Source organism: Meriones unguiculatus, chromosome 9 (genome assembly GCF_030254825.1).
Source record: "Meriones unguiculatus strain TT.TT164.6M chromosome 9, Bangor_MerUng_6.1, whole genome shotgun sequence".
In the NCBI taxonomy this organism is placed as follows: Eukaryota; Metazoa; Chordata; class Mammalia; order Rodentia; family Muridae; genus Meriones; species Meriones unguiculatus.
In genome coordinates this window covers 8,353,131-8,377,589 of record NC_083357.1, presented here as the reverse complement: position 1 = coordinate 8,377,589, position 24,459 = coordinate 8,353,131, and the positions used below count along the sequence as shown (strand labels likewise).

The 24,459-nt window shown below is 51.8% G+C and overlaps 1 protein-coding gene across 1 annotated transcript; it reads right to left on the bottom strand.

Moving 5' to 3' along the window:
• Positions 1-289: 289 nt before the first annotated feature.
• Tkt (transketolase) lies at positions 290-22,359 on the bottom strand. The gene is made up of 14 exons (XM_021635208.2): positions 22,127-22,359; positions 12,440-12,557; positions 11,761-11,874; positions 11,390-11,487; positions 8,216-8,407; positions 6,669-6,787; positions 5,318-5,511; positions 4,435-4,599; positions 3,774-3,930; positions 3,537-3,667; positions 2,853-2,936; positions 2,650-2,743; positions 1,579-1,701; positions 290-575 (listed from the first exon to the last, which is right to left on the bottom strand). The coding sequence occupies exons 1-14, from the start codon at positions 22,231-22,233 to the stop codon at positions 400-402; spliced, it is 1,872 nt and encodes a 623-aa protein (XP_021490883.1). The 5' UTR covers positions 22,234-22,359; the 3' UTR covers positions 290-399.
• Positions 22,360-24,459: the final 2,100 nt, after the last annotated feature.

The following is a 24,459-nucleotide window of genomic DNA, read 5'->3' as shown; positions in this document are numbered from 1 at the left end:
TACGAAGGATCCAGGAAAGTTTCTAAGCCATGAGGGAAGCCCACAGCCTTCTTTGGAGCACACTGGTGAGGGGAGGGACTTGACCCTAGTCTGGCTAAAAGGCAGGGTAGAGTGTGAACCCCCTGGCTGTGGCTGGGAGGGAGCATCTGTGGCTTTGTAGAGGCCGGACTGGGGAAGGGGCCTCCCGAAGACACCCAGATCCCGACCCCAGGCTGAGTGCCTGCTGTCTTCCCCCCATTCTTCCCACTTGGCACTGGATGTGTTCACATCAAAGAGAAAAGTCTCACGATTAATTTTTCTCAAAACATATATTTACCTCTCCTCTTAGTAGACCTTTGAGCACCTTGCCAGACCCTCCCAGGAATGTGTAGCTCTCCCACCCGGCACCCCATGGCCTCCCTAGCCCTTGGTGACAAGGCCCTTCACAGCTTGCACGATGGCGTCCTTGTCAATACCAAACAGCTTCAGCAGCTCCGCTGGTTTCCCACTTCGTGGTACTTGGCCAACAGCCAGGCGCGTGACGGTGACTCCAGGCTCACCCACCACAGCGGCAGACACTGCTTCACCTATGCCACCTGAGCAAAGGAAAGTCAGAGTCTCATCCCTGGGCCAGAGACCACGAAGATCTCAAGCTAACCAGAGTCTAGCCTGACCTTGAACGTCTGAATCTTTCAATTCTACCTCCAGAGTGTTGGGACTACAAGTATAAGCCGCCCGCCTGATTTTATGTGGTGCCAGGGATTGAACCCACAGTTTCATGCACACTAGCCAAAGACTCTACCAACTCAGCCCTACACCCAGAACTCCCTATGTAGATCAAAGTGGCCTTGAATTCAGTCACCCATCTCTGCCTTCTGGGTGCTGGGATTTAAAGGGACGTTGCCATGACATTTAGCTTTGTGTAATAAAATTTTAAAATGTGTATGAGTGTTTTGCCTGCATGTCTGTGAACCACATGCATGCTCCGTGCCCTCAGAGGCCAGAAGAGGATGCGGGGAGTTACAGATGGTTATGAGCTGCTGCTAGGGACTGAACAAAGGTCCTCTAGAAGACTGCTCCCTTCCCGGCTCCTTTAATATTCTAAACATCTATTTCTCATTTAATGTACATGTGCACACATATATGGTATGGGCAGAGGTCAGCTTGATTCCCACCGGTTGTGCACTTGACCTAGGAGTCTAACTCATCTTTTTTTGGGGGGCTTCTGTAAGAAAAAAGTGGTGTGTGCTTGGAGAAGATGCTTGTTAAGGACTAAAAGGACAGCACTGCTTTACCTATTTGCTTCTGTCCAGTCTTCTTACCTCCTTTACCCGAGTCCTAGGAGTTCAGCTGTAGCCAGAAAACCCAGAGCCCTATATCAACCACTACAGCTGAGACTTGGCCTCTTCTGAGGCTTTTGGCTTTGGCTTAGAGACCCATCTAAGTCACAGCTGCTGGCTGGCTCGGCCCCACACACCGCTGCCAGCGCTCTGCGTGGCAAAGCAGGCTGTCCTCAGAGGAATTCAAAGTCACGCCTACCCTTGGCTCCCTGGTCCCTGCCACATTCTAGCCTTTCCTACCCAGTCTGGCCCCTGTTACCTTCATAGTAGTGATCCTCCACCGTGAGGATCCTGCCTTTGGTTGCTCGGGCGCTGTCAAGGATGAGCTTTCTGTCCAGGGGCTTGATGGTGAAGGGGTCCAGCACCCGAATGGAAATCTTCTCTGCGAGGGAAGAAGAGGGCATGGTAGATGAGGTGCTGTGCTTTCCCCCATGACAGAACTTCAATGACCCCTCTTCCTGAATAGGATGCCTTGGGCCTAGGAAGAACTGCTCTTTGGGGGACTAGCTGTCTGTCCACTGGTTCTCACTGTGAACCTTTGCTTGCCAATCACCTCTGGGAGAGATCGTGGTCAGTTGTGTGCCCTGTGGCCCCTTCAAGGACAGAGTGGAAGGATGGGGCTCTTATCTACCTATGCTTTTGAAAATAAACAGAGGGCTTCAGATGTCTGATCTAAGGTGAAGGTGTACGGGGTATGGGGAGAAAATCTGTAGCCAGTGGCCTTCTCAGAAGAAAAGCTAGGAGCTCACCATGCCCAGCTGCGTGGATGCCCTGCCTGGGCACGGCTTTCTCAACCTCTCAAGCCTGTCTTGCTAAAGCCTCAGTCCTGTTCGCCTCCACATTGCACAGGCCACTGTGCACATGACCAAGCTATTACCCTTTGCTTCCTGGTGCTCACAGCTTGAGATATGGCACACCTGGTGATCATACTGAGAGGAGACTAAATGTCCGTCCCTACATTAGCATTAGCTAACATTACATTATACTTATAATAGTATTAATGCCAAGTGACACCTAAGCCCTCAGGATAGCCATAAAAGTTAAGTACCAGTTTACAGATGTGGAAACTGAGTCACAACGATGGCAAATAATTCATCTAACTAGTGCCCAGCTGAGCTATGATTTCAGATTCACTGGCAGATTCCAAGGCGTCTGATCTGATACACTGGGGTCATATGGTAGGGACTATCATCACAACTCCTGGAACTTTGTATCTTCCTGGACTTGGCATCATGGCTCAAAGGGTGGCTTCAGTTACTATCATCAGCACTTAGCTAGAGATTCTATAGGCGGTGCTCAGGCTGTGACTCCCCCGCCCCCTTCCCCTTACCTTTCTTCAGCATCTCTGCAGCAGCCAAGGCTTCATGCAGAGTGACTCCGGCCCCGATCACTGTCACCTGGTCATCCTTGCTCTTCAGAACCACCTGGGGGCGACGTGGGGACAGTGAGAATCGGGGACTAGGGGGGAGTCAGTGATGGGAGTAGCGGCAGGGTGTTCGACTCGAGTCCCTTTCAGACATGAAGGGCACTGACCTTGGCTTGGCCAACCTGGAAATCCTCATTGTTGCTGTAGATGATGGCATTTTCTGGTCGGCTGGTCCGGATGAAGCAGATGCCCTGAGAATGGAACAGATAAACTGAGAAGGAGGTCAGCTCTTAGACCTGAGAGGGTGGAGTTTTCTAGAGGCCACTCTTCCTGGATACAAGCCTCTTCCAGCTATCAGTCAACTAGAAACTGGGCCCAGTTGCTGTGTCCTGGCCACTACAGCAGGGAGGGCTTGTTCCTCACCCTGTATCTGGCACCTCTGAACATATCTGAAGCATCCACAGCTTAGCTAACTCAGACTGGAAACAACTTCTAGAACACACACTAGCCTGGCCTCTCAGTAGGGCTGGCCCCTGCTCTCAGGCGATAAGCAGGAAACTCTATACGCCGGTCTGTGGCAGGGCAGTTCTTGATCTGTTCTTCAACTCAAGGAGGGCAGACGTCTTCAGTGGTCAAATGGCAGTGTGCTGAGCAACTGGCCATGTCTGCCATGACACACACAGTAAGAATGGTTCTTTCTTCCCCATCTCATGTAAGCCATTACAAATACCAGGCACAAGGTCTGGAAATGCCTCTTGGGGTAGTCAGTGACCAGCTTTGCCTGTGCTGGCCTCCTCTTCTTCCTCTTCTATGGAAGAGCTAGCTTTAAAAAGAGCAGCCGCATGACTAACCTTCGTATTGGCTGCTAATTCCACCGCCTTCTCTGTTGCTACTCCATCGCTTGGGTAAAAGACCGTAGACACGGGGATCGACCGGAACATAGCCAGGTCTTCCAGGGCCATCTGAGAGGGTCCATCTTCCCCTGCAGCATTGGAGAGAAGCTGGTGAGAGAGCGGCACCCAGGCTCCTCCCACATCCCTGTTCTAAGGCACGGAAGGCGTTGGTGCTGGCACCCGGCCTAAACTCACCAATGGACACGCCACAGTGTGAGCCACAGAGGTTGATGTTGCTCTCAGAGATGGCTGCCATGCGGATCTGGTCGAAGGCCCGAGTGAAGAAGGCCGCGAAAGTGCTGCAGAAGGGCACTGTCCTGTTACGTGTGGCACAGCCGACAGCAATGCTCACCTGAGGATGGGAGGGGCAGGTCAGCCTGAAGGAGCAGGGAGCCCAGAACACCCCCAAGAACACTCTGGGGAGTGAAGAGCCTGTGAGCTAACATGCTAACTCTCACGAGGGGCGCCAGTGTACCTGTGGACTCTGAAATCTGTTTGACTTGAAATAATCATTTCCCCCCAAAAAAAAACAGAAAAAAAAATCATTTCCCTCTGACACCAGGTATGGTGGCAGTCTATAACCCCAGCACTCTGGGTATAGCGGGATCAAAAATTCAAGCTAGCCTTAGCTACATACTGAAATCTAAAGCATGCTGGGTTACAAGAGAACCCATCTTAAAAAAAAAAAAAAAAAAAAGAGAGGTTCTATACCCAAGGCGGCACCAGGCACTGCCAATACGATGGTGCTACCAATACGGCTGCCCAAGGGAGGAAGATGGCTTCAGCTTGCTGCTACCCCATCATGGCGGTCCTGCAGCTGTGGCTGGCTGTGCCCCCAGCCTACCCTAGAACTCACCATATTTTGCTCGGCAATGTAGCACTCAATGAAACGGTCTGGGTGCTCCTTTTTGAAGATCTCTGAGAAGGTAGAATTTTTGGTGTCCCCATCCAGGGCGATGATGCGGTCACTGGCATGGCCCAGCTTGGCGAGGGCCTGTCCATAGGCCTTCCTGGTAGCTATCTATGGGGAGGAAAAAGGCCCTGAGTACCATTGAGGCATGTGCAGACAAGGTTTCTCTGTGCAGACTTGACTATCCTGGACTCACTTTGTAGACAAGGCTGGCCTAGATTCACACTTCCTCCCAGCGTGCTGGGGTTACAGGCATGCACCACTGTGCCTGGCTACTCCTGGGGACTTTTAAGCTTCTGAGGGACAATGAAAATGAGAGCAGAGGTAGGGCATGGTCGGAGCACATGCTTGTAACCCCAGCAGCGTTAGGGAATCAAAGCAAGAGTATGTTGAACTTTTGAGGCCAGCTTGGGCTACAGTGAAACTTGGTGTCAAGAAACTGAAAACAACACACACACACAAAGGGAGAGAGAAAATAAGCCCAGTAACACCTGGAACTGCCAACACAAGGGAAGGCAAGGGCCTGGGAGCCACAAGGCTTGGATACTGGCTGCACCAAGTGGTTGACTCAGGGAAAGGCTTCAGGTCAACACAGCACTGCCTAGCTTTGCCAGTCCTTGAGGCTGGCTTTGAACTCTGCACATGTTTCAACTAGAAGCTTATTGTATACCCTGGCCTCTCTAGCATATAACTCCCCATCAGGGAGGAGACAGAGAGCCCAGACTCCCTTTCTCTGCCCCCCAGAAGCCACATCTTGGCCTAGTAGACCTTGGGAAGCCAAAGAACAGCCCCCTCCCCAACTCCAGTTCCAGCCAGTTCACAGAAGTACCTTGTCCCCGACTTTGTAGGTGGGTGGGGTGGGCATGCGGATGTTGGCAATGTCTACTGAAGGAGCATCCTCCTGAGGGGGAGTGGCCAGGATCTTCTTTTTGCTCTGAATCTGGCTGTAAATCTCCTGGATAATCTGATCAGCCATGTTTTTGGGGAGGGGCTTCCCATGCCACGACTCCTTGTCCTCAATCCCTGTAGATATGACAGGAGAAAAAGACAGACAGTCAGACAAAAATGCCCAGAGGAAAATCACCCTGGTAGCTCACAGACAAGAACCAGGCGCCATTAGGGACAGAAAAGGAGGCTCACAGACTCCTCCATGGTGACCACTCAGGGAAATGGCTCAGACGAATGGGAGAGGAACTTTGTGTGGGCAGATGTGTCCCCTTTGTCACTGTCCCTGCAGGCCCCCAGTCTCTACAGCGCATGCAGAAAAGTCCGCTGGAGAACTCAGACTCAGTTTTTGGGGGGGAGTTGGGAAGAAGCTATGCTAGAAGGTGAAGCTGAAGACCAAAAGGGAGAGAAAGTATTTCCATGTTTATCTGACATGTTGAGGTTACCATAGGTCACTGTGGCCAAAGGAGATCCAGAAAGAGACCAACTCTCCCAGGCAGCAGCACACAGCTGAGGTACACCCAAACCTCCACATGGGTTCCAGGGATTAACTCAAATCATCAGGTGTGGCTGCAAGCACCCTCACCCCCCACACCATCCTACTTGCCCTTTTCTCCTTTTTGAGACACAGTCTCAGGTAACCCATTAGGGAGCTGAGGGTCATCTTGCGCTCTTCTGCCTCCACCACCCACGAGCTGGGGTGCAGGGCACCACACATTCCTGAGCCTACTTTCTGTCTTTTTTTTTTTTTTTATTGCAACCACTTGAACTGGGGTGAATTTTCTCATTATCTCTGATCACTTATAGCCTGATTTTTCCATCTTTAAAAAAAAAAAAAAAGGGTTAAATGAGGCCTTGGGAATCTGGAGTTCACCTCCTGGTGTTGCCGGATGTCACTCTCAGAGAACCTCCGTCTGGGGACTGGTGAGGGCCTCTGCCACGCACTACTCCATTGCACTGCTTCCTTGGGGGGAAATTCGGGTCTTCCCAGGGGCTCCTGGGCTGTACAATGCTATGCTACACTGCCACCCAGGGCATACGGCTGGAGCTGGCCGAGACACTCCATTAAGTGACATTTTACACCAAGGTAGGGTACGGAGAGGCTTTTTCAGTCAGGAAACCTTCTGCCTGTTCATATGGCTCAGTTGAGACCAGTCACTTTAGGGAACAGCCAAGGGCAGGCATTTTTCCAGGCACAAGGGTCACTGTGGGGGTGGGGCAGCTCACACACAAACCTGTGATCCCACGGCCCTTGTAGGTCTTGGCGATGATGGCTGTTGGTTGGTGCTTGGCCTGACCGAAGGCCTTGCACAGCTCCTCCACGCTGTGTCCATCCACGATGATGGTATGCCAGCTGGGGACAGAGGTAGCACAGGGTGAGGGGCAGCCAGGTGCCGGATACCCTGAGAAGCCCGCAGGGGAAGATGTGGTCCAGCATTAGGGAGCCTGCGTGCCATCCATCCCAGGCTGACCTCCAGCTGGAAAGTCTAAGACGCTGCTGTTTCCAATCTGCACTGGCTTGCTTCCCCCACTTTACTTGACTTCCTTTGGGTAGTTTTAATTTCCCTCCTTCCAAATAAGTTCAGAGCTTAGCTCATGCCCTGCCTCTTTCATCCTGATCCACTCATTTCCTCCTGAGAGCTGTTTTGCAGACAATGCACTGGGTTTAGGACCCATTTGTTATTAGATTCATAAAACGTTTGGCTCAGTGTTCGTTTGGAGGATACACCTGACCACAGATGCTGACACCACTTAATCGTGTGTTACCTAATATCTGTCAGGAACTGGTGCAGGTCTGTGGACCCAGACATCCCACCCATGTTAGGGACTGAAGCCAGGACCTTGTACATATCAGGCAAGGGCTTTACCACTGAGCTATGACCTCACCACCGCTTCTTTGGGCATATTAATAAAGAAGGCAGTAGACCAAAGAAGTAGCACATTGATTATTAGTGTTTTCCAAACACATATGAGGCCCCGCTTCCATCTTCAGCAAAACACAAAACACAAAACACACACACACACACACACACGCTCAAACTTGTCCAAGGTTACAAAGCAAGTTGTGTGAGGTTTCAAGGAATCTGGCCACAGGTACAAATTACAGACATAGACATTAGGGAGTTAAAATCAAGTTCCCAGACTATGATCTTGGGGAGATCCTGAAGGCACCTTGTGGCTATTTCCTTATCTACTCAACAGAAAGAATATCCCTAACCCCTATCTTCTCCCTTTGTACAGTCAAGACAACCTCAACGGATGTTCTCACCAACAATCCCAGGCATAGATTCCTTACATAGGGCAACCATGATGCCTCACCCAGGGCTCTCAAGCCCTGCATTTCTCCAGCCTAGCTTGTTTCCCTGCCTGTGGCCCTGCCCTCCACATCTCCCTCAGCCACTGTGGCACCTCAGAGACCCCAGCTCTAGAGCATTTTATCTTTGGGGCTGATGGGAAATGCTGAGGTGAGGGGCCCTCAGGCTGGCACCTACCTTCCCAGGTTTGCAACTGTCACTAAAGGCTCAAGTAGGAAGTTCAGAAACCCTGACACTATTTCACTAGGAAAGGAAGCCTGTTCCTACTCTCTAGGCTGGCTGGGGTTGAAAAGCCATATCATGTTTACCTTTGCTTCATGTCCTTCAGCCTCACTGACAGAGCCTACACACACACCTGTGCATCCTTCTTTCCCATCTAGATTAATATCTAGATGGTAAGCTATGTAATCATGTAAATAAACGTGCTTTTTAAAAGACTCCTTCTCAGGCCACAGCCTCACACATACCCAAAAGCTTCGCAGCGCTTCTGGTAGATGTCCACCTGGTGCTGCAGTGGGGCTGGGTCACTCTGGCCCAGACGGTTGATGTCAAAAATGGCAACGAGGTTGTCCAGCTTGTAAATTCCAGCAAAGGCCATGGCCTCCCAGACAGAGCCCTCAGACATCTCCCCATCTCCCAGCATGCAATAGACTCGGTAGCTGTGGACAGAAAGCAGGAGAGATGATTTGTCCCTCTTCTCTGGAAGAGGGTACCACCCTTCCCAGAAAACCGATTGTGCAGACATGCAGCCATGGGAAGGTCAGCAGGACCTTAACGGCCAGCCCACCCCGGAAGCCTGCCAGGAGCCACAGGGTTCGCTGCTGAGATGATGGGCATCTGGCCAATAAGAAACAGAGTTGGGGCTGTTGGGACAAAAGGAAAACAAGAAAGAATGGCTGAATGGGCTTGAGAGGCAAGTCCCCCAGCATGGACTTGGTTGATGGGACCTTGGGAACCAGGCTCCTTACACCTGGGGGAAGAACAGGCACAGCGGCTCAGCATAGGGACCAGATGCTTCACAGACAGACTCTCTTGATGTCCCAAGACTTGCCTGGGGCTTTTCTCCAGTGGAGCTTTCTCCCTGCCTAAACACAGGCAAGTGTGGTCTCCTCAGGGTAAGGGTCAAGGTAAAAGTATCAAATCAGGGTACATCACTCAGGCAGCAGAAGTTCTGTTGGCCCCATGACAGGGTAGGGTGAAGAGAGGTGGGGCTGGAGGCAGGGGACTGGTTCAGAGACCCACTAGCCCCAGGAGAGGTGAGGGTCTGGAGGTGAGGTAGCAGCAGCCAAGAATAACTGTCTCCATTATTGGCCTGCCCATGGCTGCTGCTGGGCCCTGAGCTGATGAAGTCCCCAAATCCACAGAGAACAAGCAAACATTTGGATGAGTCAAAGGACTTGTCTAGAGGTTGCATGTCTAATTGTATCCTGGCCTGTCAGCTCCTTGCTATGTAGAAAGGCACACAGAAGAGATGTTAGGAAGGGGGTGGGAGACCTTCCCACGATACCTAGTGTCCAGCTGTGTGGCTCTGCCTGGCCAGGCTCACAGAAGCCACAGACACCCTCCAGCTACTCCTGAGAAAGGCCCTCCCACCACCGTCATCTGCATGACTCAGCACTTCGCAGGCCCAGGCCAGAGAGCTCCCTTCGTGTTTCCCTGCCTGGGGCTTCTCTTGGGAGGTGTTAGCTAAGTGGGGACGCTGGTACCCTTGGCCAGGAGGGCCCATATTTTAGACACGTGCTGTCCTGAAACTTGTCTTTCCTCAAGCTGTCTTTTCTCTCCCTGCAGGTTACCAAGGGCCCAAACACCCAGAGGAGCTCTAGCCTGACATAGCAGCTCCCCAAAAGGACCTCCATGGTAGGAGCCAGAGAGGCAGGCATGTAGGGATCTTGATCTCCAGAGCTAGGGATGATGTTGGGAATGGCTGTGTCCCACGCCCACTTCACTTCCAGAAAGTTAGAATGCAGCTAAATTACAGCATAGCCCTGTGCCTCAAGATCAGAGCCAAGGCTGGTCCTATTGGGTCAAAAAGATGGGGAGGGGTATCCTAATGTAACACCTGTATTTATGTCTGTCCAGAGAAAACCCTGGGACACTGATTTATTGTCCTTGACTCTCAAAGAGTAACATACCAGGAATTTCAAAACACTGAAAAACTTTTTTTTCTTCCTTTTTCCTCTTTTGTTTTTAATTTTATCATTGTTGAGAAATAAATGTACTTAAAAACAAAACAAAAAACTTTTAAAGAGCATGCAGAGAGCAAATGCCAGCAACCCACTTGGACTCTATCAGCATGCTACCTCTGGGTGCCTGGCTGGGCCTGATAATCTCTTGGTGTCCTGTCAGGTCAGTGTGCCTCCCCCACCTCCAGTTCTGTCTGAGGGCGCAGGCCTCAGCTAGCTCTGGCTCTAAGCCACCACAGTCTCTGGGAACCTGTGAAAGCCCTTCTCCCTACATTGGCTTGTTCTATTATGATGAGGTCAGGAAATGAGCTTTCACAGGGAATTATTTCAAGCAACTGTAGGGAATAATTAACTCACATCTCTGGTTCTAGGCCAGATAGAATGTTCTTAAGTATACACCTCATTCCCTGAGATACCCCAGAGTGAATCATTTCTGGGTGTAGCTACACCAGCGCTAAAGCTCAGCCAGGAACTGTAACGAAAGCTGTGATGCCGGTGACCCTGGACGAAGGCTGGGTCCTGACAGCTCTGGGCTCTCAGAGACTGAACTAAGTCCCCCACGCCCAGGGAACTTCCTAGAACAGCAGGAGCTCCCCAGGGCGCAGGCAGGTAGTCAGGCTTCCTGCAGCCGCCTGCCCTCAGAGGGACCTGGCTGCGGCCACTCTTCTGCAGGGCTCGTCTTCAGGAAAATGGCGTGTCGCTGGCTTTAGGCCAGTCCCCTCCAGCCCTCCTAGGAAGCTCTTTGCCCACAGGAAACCTGGAGACTAGGGATGTGCCCTCTGGCCACTCAAAGCAAGACCAGAGGACGTGGGTGAGTATTCACTCTAGTTTCTGCATCTGCACACCCCTCCCATCTCGAAAGGGCTTAGCCAAGTGAAAGCTAGCATTCAGTCTGCTCCCACATGGTGGACTAGAAGTTGTCAGGTTCCTGGAAGCCTGTACACTCTGCTTCTAAACACAACCCGTCCACAGCAGATCATGTGGCTGAAATCTGTCCCTAGGGCACTGAGAGTTCTACAAACCAGCTGGTGCCAGTATAGCTAGCCTACCTACCAGGCTGTAGCCACCCACCGCAGTTTCCTTACTAGCCCTCCGGAGACGACTTGACGACCCCGGAGCCCAGGCCAGGCTTCCTGGTGCCCTGTCAGACATGGGGGTGGGGAGGCAGGCACCTCTGACACTAGACTGAGGGTGTGTGCTAGCACCACATACTCAGGAGCAAACCCGACCAGACAGCCAGACTCTAAGTGGTTCCCTTCTGTCCTCTGAGTCTGTCCCATTTGAAAAGGGTGCTGGCCACGTCGCCATCTTCAGGGGTTCGAGGGCAGAAGATGGCACTTGTTCATTTTACTTAGCCTCAGACAGGCAAGAAGAGGAGCCAGGGCAACGTGGGTGGGGTGAGCCACCGGGGACCCCCTCTTGGAGTCGTCAAGGGCAGGGGCAGGGGGCAGAGGTTACCTGGCTTTGTCGAAGTATTTGCCCGTGTATGCCATCCCACAGGCAGCTCCCAGACCCTGGCCCAGGGAGCCAGTGGCCACATCTGTGAAGGCTTGTTTCTGTCACAAGAGAGAGCCACTGTTATTCCAGGGGCCAGCCAAAAGCTGTTTCCAACTCACCCCACCTGGGGATTCAGTGGCACCACCCACCCGTGGGTCGGGGCTCTTGGTCAGTACTCAGGGATTCACCCCTGCGCTGGCATGAGTACAATGTGCTCCCATACTGAATCTCTCCCTCTTCATCATAGTCGGCTCCTCTGCCTCACCCTCACCCCTGTGCCTAGGAAAGGAAGATGAGGCAAGGTCCAGGAGGCTCTCTGTCAGGCAACTTACAGGGACAGGATGCCCATCCAAGTCGGAGCTGATCTTCCTTAGGTTCAGCAGCTCTGCCTCGGGCAGGAAGCCAGCTTCAGCCCAGACTGCATATAGGATGGGAGCTGCATGGCCCTGTGGGAAGGTACACAAGGAGGTCAGCCCACTGCACACGGAGCTCCGGGGCCTGGCTAAGCTGGCCAACCAGGATATCCATTTCAGATGAAGCCAGCGAAGGCCACTTCTCTCCTTTCATCCCTCTCCAGACTCTTAGTTTTCAGCCCAAAGTTCCCACAGCCAAAAGTGGGTAGGCACCATGACAGATGCAGGGGACACAGCTGTGCAGCTAGAGGAGTCCAAAACTCTAGCAGGCAGCCTGTCACCCTAATCCCTGCTGCTGGCATGGGACATGCTTGGACAGGCTTCTGAGCCTCATAGCCTTCCTCGGGAAGCCAGAAGCTGCTGAGCGAAGCCAGGGGACAGGTGGATTTCGGGCAACTGTGGTATGGTTTGTGGCTTTGATTTTTGCCAGAAGAGGGAAGACAGGGAGGGCTTCCATCTGCACAAGGCATAAAGGAGGGAGGAGGACAGGGAGGTGGGGAAGGGTAGGCAGGGCTTAGACTCCTTCCAGACCCCCCAGAGTTCCAGGGTCCTCACAGGCCCCAGCCCAGGTAGGTGTGGCTGGCAGCAGGGTCCTTACCTTGGAGAGCACAAAGCGATCGTTGTGAGGGTTTCGGGGATCCAGGGCCTTGTAGCGCATGGTATGGAAAAACAAGACAGCCATGATCTCGGCAGCACTGCAGCATGATGTGGGGTGGCTGTGGCCAAGGGGAGGAGACAGACGTAAGCATGGTGGCACTAAACTAACCTACAGCATCCACTCTAGCATGTGCCTGGGGCCTGGGAATGCCTCAGGTATGTGCTCCCACTCCTTAGAAACATGGTCTGGGGTTACTGTTGATGGCTCAGGATCTGGAGTGAGTGGCTAGTGGGTACCAGCATCTGCCACACCTTCTGGAGAGTACCCACTTTGGGGGTAGAGCTTAATTCCTACCTAGCAGTTCCTAGAGGGATCTAATGAGGAGGGCTGGTACCACTACAACTGGTCAAGGAGCTACGCCTTAAGGAGAAGGCCCAGAACCCACCTGCTTCCGGGGAGCACCCTGCCTAGACCTGGGTCCCTTGGGGCTATGGGCAGAGGGGTAAGGGAAGGTTTAGAACCCTGAAACATTGGACTTTAGTCTTCTGGTTGTGTTTTGAATGGACACTCTGAAAGCTAGCTCTCAGAACCAGGCAACACACAAGCTCACCTTCCACAAAGGCTATCTATCACAGTAAAAACCCCTTGTGCCTGTGGCCTGGCGCAGAGGTGGGGCTGGTGAAGGCAAGAAGCTGCCCTTCCAGGTGTGGGGTGGTAGGATCCTGTTTTGGTAACTGAATGGGTTTAGAAAGCACAGGATTATATCCTTGAGAACAGATTAGTTCGCATCTCACAGAATCACCTGATTAACCGGGTCCTACCCTGGAGGCTGCAGTTCATGGCCCGGAGTCTGCCTCCCCACATGCAGTTCGGCTCAGCCCTGATGCTGCTGTTGGAGACGCTTCACTAAGACATGCCAATACCAAGCCCAAGGGCACATGCAACCCTGGGTGGAAGTCACACCAGCGGCCTCCTCCCCTCTGGGGTTCACCGGGTTAGGTGTGAATTGCTCTCAGCGTAGGCACGTTAGTAAAGGAATCCAGAACTGCCCATGCTGGTTTAGTTCCCACACTCAACACACAACAGCCTCATACTTAACCATCTCTACGGACTCCTGGTCATGGGGGAAAGACACTACACCTGAAAAGAGGGAGGTGAGGACATGTAAACAAGAAACTCTTGCCTGCCTCACAGGGACCCTAACCCCTTGCTCCCAGCACCAACTCCAGCTGCAGAACACCCCAGACCAGCTGCCCTCCCCCCTCTGAGCACAGTCCCATCCCTAAGCTCAGCAGGTAAGAGCTCACACAGCAAATGGGCGTGGTGCTGCCACCTGTAACCCCAGCACTCTGGGAGGCACAAGCAGGTGGATCCCTCTGTGAGTTCGAGGACAGCCTGGTCTACAAAGTGAGTCCAGGACAGCCGAGGCAACACAGAGAAACCCTGTCTTGAAAAACAACAACAACAACAACAACAACAAAAAAAGGGGCTCATGTTACTCCTGCAGAAGATATAAGTTCTGATCCCCGCACCCACACCGGTAGCTGCTTGTAATCCTAGTGCCGGGGATTCTGGCCCCTTCTGGCCTCCACGGTCACCTTCACTCATAGTCACATACCCATACACACAGCTAAAGAGAAACTTAAAAAAAAAAATGAACACAATAAAAATGCCGTGGCTGTTATGAGGAAGCCCCAATGGGGAAGGAAGCGCCCAGAAGAGACGCAAGAGAAGAGCAGGGCCTCTGCCTATCGACCACACGTGAAACTCTTGCATGGCCAAAACCAAGAAGGACTCTCAGAGAAATGGTATGGCACAGTGATGCCTGTGCCAGAGGAATGCCCAGGCTCACGCAGAGGAGACGCAGAGGAGGGGGAGAAGTCTCCCTCGTTGATAAGTGGACTGAAGCTCTCCTTACTAGGCCCCTGAAGAGGATACCTGCAAACACATCTGGCCAGCTGCTGACGGAGTCTTCATACCCATAGGAAAACCCTATGTGCCCTCTGAGTGGGAGATGTGGGCTGCATCACGTGGGGCGTAGGACTCATCTCCCTGGAACCACACTTCTTTATCAATGAGATGCCGTGGAGAGGTGCCTGGGGAACCCCATGAAAGCTAGTGCAAAGGCAAACTGGCAGTTGCCACTAGTGGCTATTGGCACAAGGTGCCAAACCTGTCAGGGCCCTCAACTACTCACCTACTGGCCAGGACTCTCCAAGTCACTCCATGCAAGAGAGAAAAATGAGCCAAAGACTGAATGTTTGCTGTAAACTGTAAAGTGCTGCTGAGCACCGAGGAGACATGGCCACTGAGCCCCAAATTCCCAGAACAGCTGTGGAGTCAGGAGCATAGGAGCCTGTGGCTTCAAAGACTGACCTCCCCCTGCAGTCCAGGCTGCCTGAGCCAGACGCCTGCAGGTGCTACGCATGGCCCTGGAGATGCAGGCTGAGCAGATGAGGGCTGGAGGTATTTACCCTTCCATCTACTTTGTGCTGCACAGGAATTACAAATAGACTTGGCTGCTTGTTAAAAGAGGCCATTTGCAATCTCAATCAGTGCAGTCTACCCAGGAGCTGTGCAGTTTTGAGCCGGGTCCAAGAAATGTTTCTCCAGGCACCCCCTTCTCCCACACAGTGCCCTCTCCAGATCACAAACAAGCATCCTTGGCCTCCTCATCAGGACAGCGTCCATCCCTGTGTCACTCACTCCTGGTGACGGTTTCCAAGCCTGCAGGAGAGGGTCCTCCAAGGGGCCTCAAGGTTTCTCGGTGAATGAACCAGAGGGGCCAAACACCTGCTCTGCCTCACTGTGGCATCTCCATTGTTTAAAATCTACAGAAGTACCCAAAGCGTTGCTGGAAACAGCGGCTAAGATCAGGCTGCTCAAGTTCAGGGGGACTGAGCTCAAGAGGGCAGAAGAAAGAAAAAAGATCTGTGTGGCATGTATTCAGGTGTACATGTGTGCATGCGTATGTAGAGCCTTGATGGTCTTTCCTCAGGCGCCATCCACCGTGGCTGATTTTTGAGACGGTCTCATTGGCCTGGGACTCACCAATTAAGCCAGTGAGCCCCACAATCCACCTGTACAGGGTTATGAGCGCATCCCACCACGCCCAGCTTCTTTACCAGGGTTCTGACTGTTCTTGGGTGCTAATGCTTATAAGGTAGGAGCTAACACTCAAGCCCAGAAAAAAAGATTAAACATAAAGCAAGGTCTAGAGAGATGGCTCAGAGCTTGAGAGCACTGACGGCATTTCCAAGAGATCCAGGATCAGTTCCCAGCACCCACAATGGAGGCTGACAATCACCTGCAACTCGAGGACCAGGGGATCTGACGCCCTCTTCTGGCCTCTGTCAGCACTGCATGTGAAAATCCACATACATAAAAAACCAAAACAAACAAGCAAGCAAGCAAGCAAACAAACAAACAAACAAACAAAAAACCCCAGGAAATCATGAAATAGTAAGCAGATACATAATGTAAAGAACTAGAGCCAAGAGCTGGTTCTTTCTAAATTATTGTTTTTGGCAGGGGCAGTGCTGAATATCGGACCCAAGGCTGCCGGGCAAAGCAAGCTTTCTGGTACCACACTACACTTCCAGCCCAAAAGTCAGCTCGCCAGGGTGGTCAAGGAGTTGAGAGAGACTGAAAATCTAGCCAACTTCTGACTGGACAGACTTTCTCTGTGTAACCGCGGTTGTCCTGGAACTCACTGTGCAGACAAGGCTGGCCTCAAACACAGAGATCTGCCTGCCTCCAGAGTGCTAGAAAGATGTACACCACCACTGCACAGATGAGAAGAGCAATATCAAACAGAGTTGTTAGAGCAAGGCCTGGCAGCATATGCCTGTAACCCTAGCACTCAGGAGGCTGGGGCAGATTGCAATTTCAAAGCCTAGGCTAAGCCGGAGTAAGACCCTGTTTTTGTTTGTGTGTGTTTCTCTGTCTGGCCTTGAACTCAGAGATCTGCCTGCCTCGGCATCCCAAATGCTGGGATTAAGTGCATGTGAAACCAATGCTGTTGCTTTAAATAGAACTCAAGGCACAAGTATATGGTAAATATTCTGATCTACCGAACGTAAATAGATCTGAAGCAGAAAAGGCTCTGGGGAAATGTAAGTTGCCCAGAAAACCGGAGCCACTTAGCCACACAGAACGAATGTGTCAGAGATAGGCATATTCCAAGACCCAGCTAATATATAGGAACATACATAGGAATTCAAACATACGTGTCAAATGTACCCCAAGGAACAAACAGGAATGTTCCCATATTAAACAGTAATCTGGAACCAATCCTTGCATGCTCCAACAGAATAGATGGATGAAATACAGTTCTACACAGCAGTAGCAATGGGTTACCTGTCCTTTACCCAATGGTCAGTGCTACCTCACAAACATAGCTCGTGAAAAAGAAAAAAGCACACCAGAGACAAAACAGAGAGGACCATGTTGTTTCTGAATGTATACACATGTAATTTATACACATTATAAAGAAAACAACAGAATAAAGGCACATTCAGGGTGTTTTTCTGGGATAATGGGAGATAAAGGAAGTGACAAAGAAATCGCCTTTTTATCGCTTCCCATCTTATCATTGAACCTGCAGCTCACCAACTGGTTGGACAGGCTGGCCAGTGAGCCCCTGGGGACCTAACAGAGCTGGGATTCCAGGTGCGCTGGGGACCTGATCTCAGGTCCTCATGCTTGCACAAAGTTTTTAATGCACCTATCTCTCTCCCACCCTGTGTTTGGTAATTTGGGTGTGGTAGTACACACCTGTAATCTCAGCACTTGCCGACAATAGGGTTTCCCGTGAGTTCAAGGACAGCTTGTTCTATATAGTGAGTTCCAGGCCAAACCTTGTTTCTAAATAAATTCAGGCTGTCGGATGGAAGTCTCTAAAACATTGATCTGATTCCCACCCAGAACAAACCTGACCCTGGACCTTCAGACCATTTCTTTGTCCCAATTTTGCCTCTTCTGACATATATATATATAATAGAGTTGATCTGTGATAACATCAGTAACAACTATTATAAGGTGCTCCTCATTTTGAGGCTGGGAGTGTCCCCAGAAGCCAAGTGACCTGTCCAGAGACCCAGTGGCTTCCATCAGCAGGGCTAGGCCAAAAGCAAGATGGTAAAGGAAACTAGTGAATGAATAAGCAAAATCTGTGACATACAAGGGAATAGTGAGCTATGAAAAGAAATGAAGCATGAAAAATCATGGACAAATCTGCATATTATACCATGTGAAAGAAGCCAGATCCAAAAGACCTCATTCTGTCCAACTGCATTATGAGAAAATATCCAGAAGACTTAAATGTACAGAGACAGAAAATCGGACCCCATGTGGAAAGAGGATGAAAAGAAACTGCAGATGGGCAGGAGAGGTCTTTTGGAGGCTGGGAAATGCCCTAAAATTAGAAGTGACAAATTCACTAATTTTGATGACTATATGGATTAAAAAAAAAAAAATCCCAGAACTATCTGAGAATACAATTCAGTGGCAGGGTACTTGCCTGGCCCTGGGTCCACTCTCTGGTACATTAAAATCCTTTCACCCTGCCACGTGCCCCCTCCACAGAGCTGTTACAGATCTGTGTGTGGAAGGAGGAAGGCAGTCCTGGGAAACCCCGGTGGAGGCAGTTCTCAGGTGTCTGCACTTCCCAGACAAGCTGTACAGCCTTCAGCCATCACTTTCCTTCCCATTCGTGGATGAAACCCCCAGCTCTGTCCTGATGCCCTGCGGCAGGGGTGTTCGGGACACCTAGGGAAGAGAAGTGCTCCTGATTCTGTGAGACCAGGCTCTGGAGATGCCAGGCCAAGTCTAGAGGCCAGCTCGGTTCACAGGAAGCCTCGAGGTCACCGCAAGCAGCCCTCCTCTAGTGCCCAGCCCTTGTCCCCAGCTTTAGGCAGTACTGGCCGTTAGCTCCGCTGATTCAGAGGTCACCCAGGCAAAGAGCCCAGTTGTCCACGAGCTGCCAGGTGTCCTCACCCTCAATTGAGAAATGCTGCTGCTTGGGGCAATCTCAACCGCTGTGCTCTTGCCTCAGTCTCTTGCCTCAGTCGGAGCCAGGCAAGGGCAGGAGTCAGCCAGCCTGAGGCAGGCTGAAAGGAGAAGCCAGCCCTTGAAAACCCTTGTTTGCTCAAAAAAGCTGATTCTGCTTGAAAGGGCTAACTAGCCCTGAGAGGGTCCTCCGCACATTTGATCTGAATGCTCGTACTGGGGACCGGGAAAAATCCCAACCACTTCAATAGCAGGGGTGGGACTCCAGGGCCTGCTCTCACTGAAACCTGAGCCTCACTCCTAACAGACCTGATTTGAAAGCCAGGGTTTGGATGCTATTTACGCATTTTGGTAAACTGAAGAGGTAAACTGTGGAAGCCTGTAGGGTCAGGTGAACGGGAGTCATGCTTTCTGAAGGGACTGTGGTTTGTGAGGTCCCGCTTGCTCTCTGACTTCCTGTTTGGCTTTGTTTCTTCCTCTCATACATATTCCCACCATGAGCCTCACCCGCACATGCTATTTGGGCTTCTTCCATTTAAAAACTGTAAGTTTAAACAACAACAAACCAAAAGCAAAACAAAACAAAACAAAAACCCAAACAAAACAAAACAAGAACAAAAAACCCCCAAATCACGAACAGCCTTTTCTTTGGGCTAGAAAGCAGACTCAGGGGTTAAAAGCAGCGGTCGCTCTTGGGGGGGGACCTAAGTGCAGTTCCTAGCACCCACATGATGGCTCACAACCATCTCTAACTCCAGTGCCCTCTTCTGAGGTTCACAGGCATTAGGCATGTACACACACATACACAGGCAAAACACTCACGTACACAAAGAATTCTAAAACAACAAAACAACAAACCAATCAAAATAGACAAAATAAAAAACTTTTCAGGGCGGGTAGGTAAGGGTCCTGCAGTGGTGGCACACGCCTTTAATCCCAGCACTTGGGAAGCAGAAGCATCTCTGAGAGTTCAAGGCCAGTCTGGTCTACAAAGTGAGTTCCAGGACAGCCAGGGCTACAGAGAGAAACCTTGTTTTGAAAAACAAAATAACAAAAAGCTTTTCTCTGTAGACTGCCTCATGTATCTTGTTATAGTGATGAAAAGAAAAAAAGACTATCCATTCTTTGAAGAAACTGAGGCTCTGAGAAAGGCAGGATCTGTTCACAGCAGAGATGGATTAGACCCGTCTCCTATGCTCACAAGCCAGGTGTGGGTCCTACCCTCCCAAAACACAGACTAACCCCTCCCTTTAAACCAGGCCTGACTCTGGTGCACCCTAGATGACACTTGAGTCCATTTGGCTAATACAATCCAGCCATGCAAAGTGAGGGCCGAGAACTTTTACAACCAGCCTCAGCAACCTGGCCGCTCTGACAAGGCCATTGACTTCAATGGCCTTCCTTTTGTTAAAGCTTGGGTGAGCTGGACCCTTGCCGCAGCTGCCTCCTCCTGTGGAAGATGACCCCTTGGACAGCCTGTCCACTGTGGGTGCTGCCTCAATAGAAAGGCCCCTGTGGGTGTTCTGTCCACTCAGAGGCCAGGGTGCCAAGAGCCGATGATGCAATACAGGAAGGCTGTCCAGTCGGGACATCTTGCCATCCTGAAGCCAGCGACCTGCATCCTAACTGATAGGATGTCCAGCCTCAGTGGGTAGGCTGGACCAAAGTTTCTCTACCAGATCCCAAATTGTCCCAGAAGATGGGACATATTGATTGGGTGATCAGTTCAGCTGTGTGCAACTGACTGGGTCAGAAATTCAGCACGGCGTCTGCCATCACTTGATGGAACCCTCTCACTGCAGTGAGTCTGTCTCCAAATAGACACACAGGAGCCAAAACACACTCCTGTCTGAGGTCTTTCTGTACATGCATACACTCCTTGCACACACATTTCAAAATCACTCTTGTGACAGGGGTTGAGAAGCAATGTTACTTCCTTCTAAAACACAAGATTCCTGTATCTGAAATATAGCCTGGAACTCGAAAGCAAACACATTCACGGTCTTCGGCATACCCCCCTCTTCCATTTTGCACCTGGATACATTCAGACTTCAGTGAATGTCTAAGGCTACAATGTAAATTCCAGTGTTTACACTGTAACCTTTCATTTCAAACTCTTCCCCTGCAGACCGCTGCTTTGGCAGTAAGGCCCTTCACGGCTGGAAACGTCGCTTAATTTCTCCCTAAGCCACACTTGACTTTGCCCTGCTCCTTCATCCTCCAGCCTCATGTTGCCCACGTGTTCAAGAGACCTTTCTTATAGGCCAGCCCCATGCCAGGCAGCCCTGCTTACCAGTCTGGGCAAATCACTCCACAAGCGGCATTTCAATGTCTTCACGTGTTAACTGATTATCGGAACGCAAATCAAGGTTTCTGTGTCACCTCAGGAATACCCGCTTAGCTGCTCCCAGATCCTGGCGAGGCCTGCATGCCTACCCAGCTTTGTAGATCGATCGCTCAGCTGCCCTCAGGTACCAGTTAGTCAACTGCTCCGCCTCTCTGGCTACGCTTCACACTTGAAGGCAGTCGTAAGGGGCCAGCGGACAGCAAGCAATAAAGGATGTGAAGACCTACTCTGCGCTAAGCTAAGGAGAGGGCAGTGATGAAAGGAACTCAAGTCTTTACTTGGGCAGGGAACACCCAAAACTGCAGGCAACGATCTAAACCCAAGAGCGATAACAGGTCCAAAGTATGCATGGGAAGTACAGTGGCAAAGGGCTGCGGGTCCAAACCCTGTGAGAACCTCCTGTCTTAAAGGCATGAGGGGTAAGAAGTAAACCTAGCTAAGTAAAAGGCCAGATGAATGCACTCCTTTAATACGTCCTATATGGAACTGGCCAGAAGCCTGGTCTTTGTTCCAAGCTCGCAGCTTCTTTGGGCTCCTGAATCTTCCCTGCCGTCCCCAAAACCATTCCACGAAGCCCACACCTCTGTCTCAATGGTCTCACACCAGGCCCAACAGAGACCTCAGAATTTCCTGAAACCAGTGTGTAAGCACCATTCCTCCAGGACTTTCCTTTCCTCGTGGGCCTCGTCCCTTCGTTCCGCAGGGTTTGCCAACCTCCTTCCCCCAGCCTCCTTCCAAGCTCCTGTCTCGGGTCTGGTCTAGCCTTCCCTGCCCGGGTTGTTCCAAGACTCATCTCCACCCCCACCCCCACCCCCACCCGGGAGCAGCGCCCCGAGATCCAACGCAGGACCCCAACCCAGAGATAACAGGAACAAGTGTCGAGGAGAGCAGCAGCGTGGAAGGGTGGGCCCCAGCAAAACGGTGGGCTCTGCCCAGGTTCCCCGCTTACAGTACAAGGGCTGGAATCCCGGCCCTCGCCGGAACCTCAGTCCCCCCATCTGCAAGCCGGTGGAGCCAACAGGCGGACGGACGGGGCTGGGCCCACACGTGCGCCGGGCGCTCCCGCCAGCAGCCATGGTGGCGTGCAGCCGCGGAGCCGGCAGGCGCGCCCGGGTGCCGCGGGGCCGGGGAGCCCGGGCCGGCTGGAGGCGCTCGTGAGACCGAGGCCCGCGCGCCGGCCCCGGCCGCCCCGGAGCAGCGGGAAGCGCCGCCATCTGACCGCGCCCCCGCCGCCGCCCTCGTGGCGACACGGTGCTGCGCGACACAGAGCCGGGGGGAGGGGGGGAGGCCGCGGGACCCGGCTCCCCGCCCCGCCAGAAGCGCGCGCTTACCCCGAGCCCGCCGCGGTGGTGGCCTGGATGGAGCTGATGCGCAGGCGATTGGCCGTGTCCTTCAGGGCTTGCAGCTTCTGCTGGTCCGGCTTGTGATAACCTTCCATGGCGCGGCCGGGCGGGGACGCAGAGGACCGGGACGCAGAGCTCAGGCGGCGACAGGCAGTGGCGGAGGCCGGGCGCTGCAGGCGGGCGCGTTAAGACTCCCCGGGACCCGCCCACGGAGGCGGGGTGGGGGCGGGGCGGGGCGCCGGATCACCCCAGGCCGACGAGTGGCCTCTGGCCCCGCCCCGCACTTACTGGTTACTGGGAAGCTGCCGGGGCTGCGACATCCGTCTGATGGAATTAACCACCTACACTGAAAGTAGCAACAAACTAACTTCGCCACCAACCCCAGATTCTAAGCGTGGCTCAGAGTTCCGCAGTTTTCTAAGGAAAAGGTTGATTGACAAGGTCGATTAAGGTCACAGGGCTGGTTCGTAGCGGGTCTGCCCAAAAGACTATCCCCAGACCCCAAAGGGCCTAGGGCTTTAGGAGCCTGCACTGCCAGTACTGATCGTACTGAGAAGTTATTAGGAGCAGGCTGGTCTCAGACTGTAGAGCCTAAGGACAACAGTGGATTCAGAGAGCTTACCGGGTTTGCCTCTTGGTCTGTAGGGCCAGGAGCACCTACTGCTCAGACCTGGTGGAGCTGGGAGGAACGAGGCCTCCCGGAGTGGAGGTAACAGAAAACATTGCCATCACAGTCTCATTGGATCTGTCTCGTTGTATCCAGGACACACGTTCGGGTCAGTACTGTTTCCGGAGGAAGAGGCTGATTTTACAGAGAGGAGGTGAAGGCAAGCCTGTGAATGGGTGCTGGGAAGAGGCAGAGTGCAGCCTCAATCCAGGGCCTCCGCGGGCTCCACAGAGCTCAGCCTGAGTCATGAAACAATGGGCCCTGTGCTAGAGAGCACCCCTCCCCCTCCCTGTCTGGCCCGTTTCCCCGTCAGACTGTGGTGTGGTGTTATAGCTCCTGGCCACTGCTGGCCATGCCCAAAGAGGCTGTCTGCCAAGGACTGGACCTGGGACTGGAGTGATGTGGCCTCAGAATGCTCCACCATCAGAGCCTTGGCAAGTGCCACCTCTGTCATCAGGCTGCTCACCACCTGGTCAAGGAGGCACACCTTGGAACCCTTTGGGCCTACCAACCCTATGGCCCCGAGGGCAGCGATTTTTAGCCCAGTTCTCCGTTTCTCCACCTGTCCAATGGCACTGATACTAACAACTTTTCCTCCTCTTTCTTTATAACAGTGGAAAATTATACTCTATTTGTTAATGAAAAAAATAAGTTAGAAAGGCATCTGTTTTTATTTCTGTATGTTCATTTCTTTACATCTGAGATTTCTTTTTTTTTTTAGATTATAATATAGTTACAACATTTCTCCCTTCCCTTCTCTCCCTCCAAGCCCTTCCATATATCCATCCTTGCTCTTTTTCAACCCTCCACAAAGATCTACAGACAACTAAGGAATCCTGAAAGTCTCCCAGGAAGAGCATACCGATTGGTTACCCAATACCAAATGGTCAACCTTGAAAACATACATACCAGTAACATTCTACAGACCGAGTAGGTTGTATTTAGGAATGTATATACATACATGCATGTGATAGCACTAATGAAAGAGACACTAACTTCTATACACCCACTATGTGAAAAATATCCCTAACTCCACTTGGCCATCAGGCTTCTAAGATCTTGTTTCATTCTGGGGTTCCACGTTAATTGGGTGCAGAAGAATTTCAATTCAGAACATGACTGCTCTGGCAAGAGATCACATCCAAAGATCCTTTAGGTCTGTGTGATCCGGCTGGAATACAGACACACCTTTCATTCCAGGAGACAGAGCCAAGCAGATCTCTGAGTTCAAGGCCAGCCTGGTACAGAGCAAGTTTCAGGTAAAGAAAAGCTTAGGTCCTGGTGTGGTGGTACACGCCTTTGATCCCAGCACTCAGGAGACACAGGCATGCAGAACTCTGAGTTCTAGTCAGTTCTGCTCAGGCAGTTCAGTAGAGTCAGTGAGTTGAGAGGCAGTAAGTAGAGCTGTGTTTGTGGCAGTTCAGTTAATGGAATCCAGAAGCAGTTTTTACTGGGAGAGTTTTAGAGAGAGAGTTTGAAGACAGAACAGGTTAGACACAGGTGAAGACTGAATGAGCCAGAGAATGAAAAAAAAAAAAGCCAGAAAATTAGAACAAATTGCTAGAGTTAGTCTGAGACCGAGAAGAGCAATTCAGTCAGAAGCTGAGAGAAGCCAGCAATTCAGTCAGGTAGGAGAGGAGTCTGAGCTAGAGCA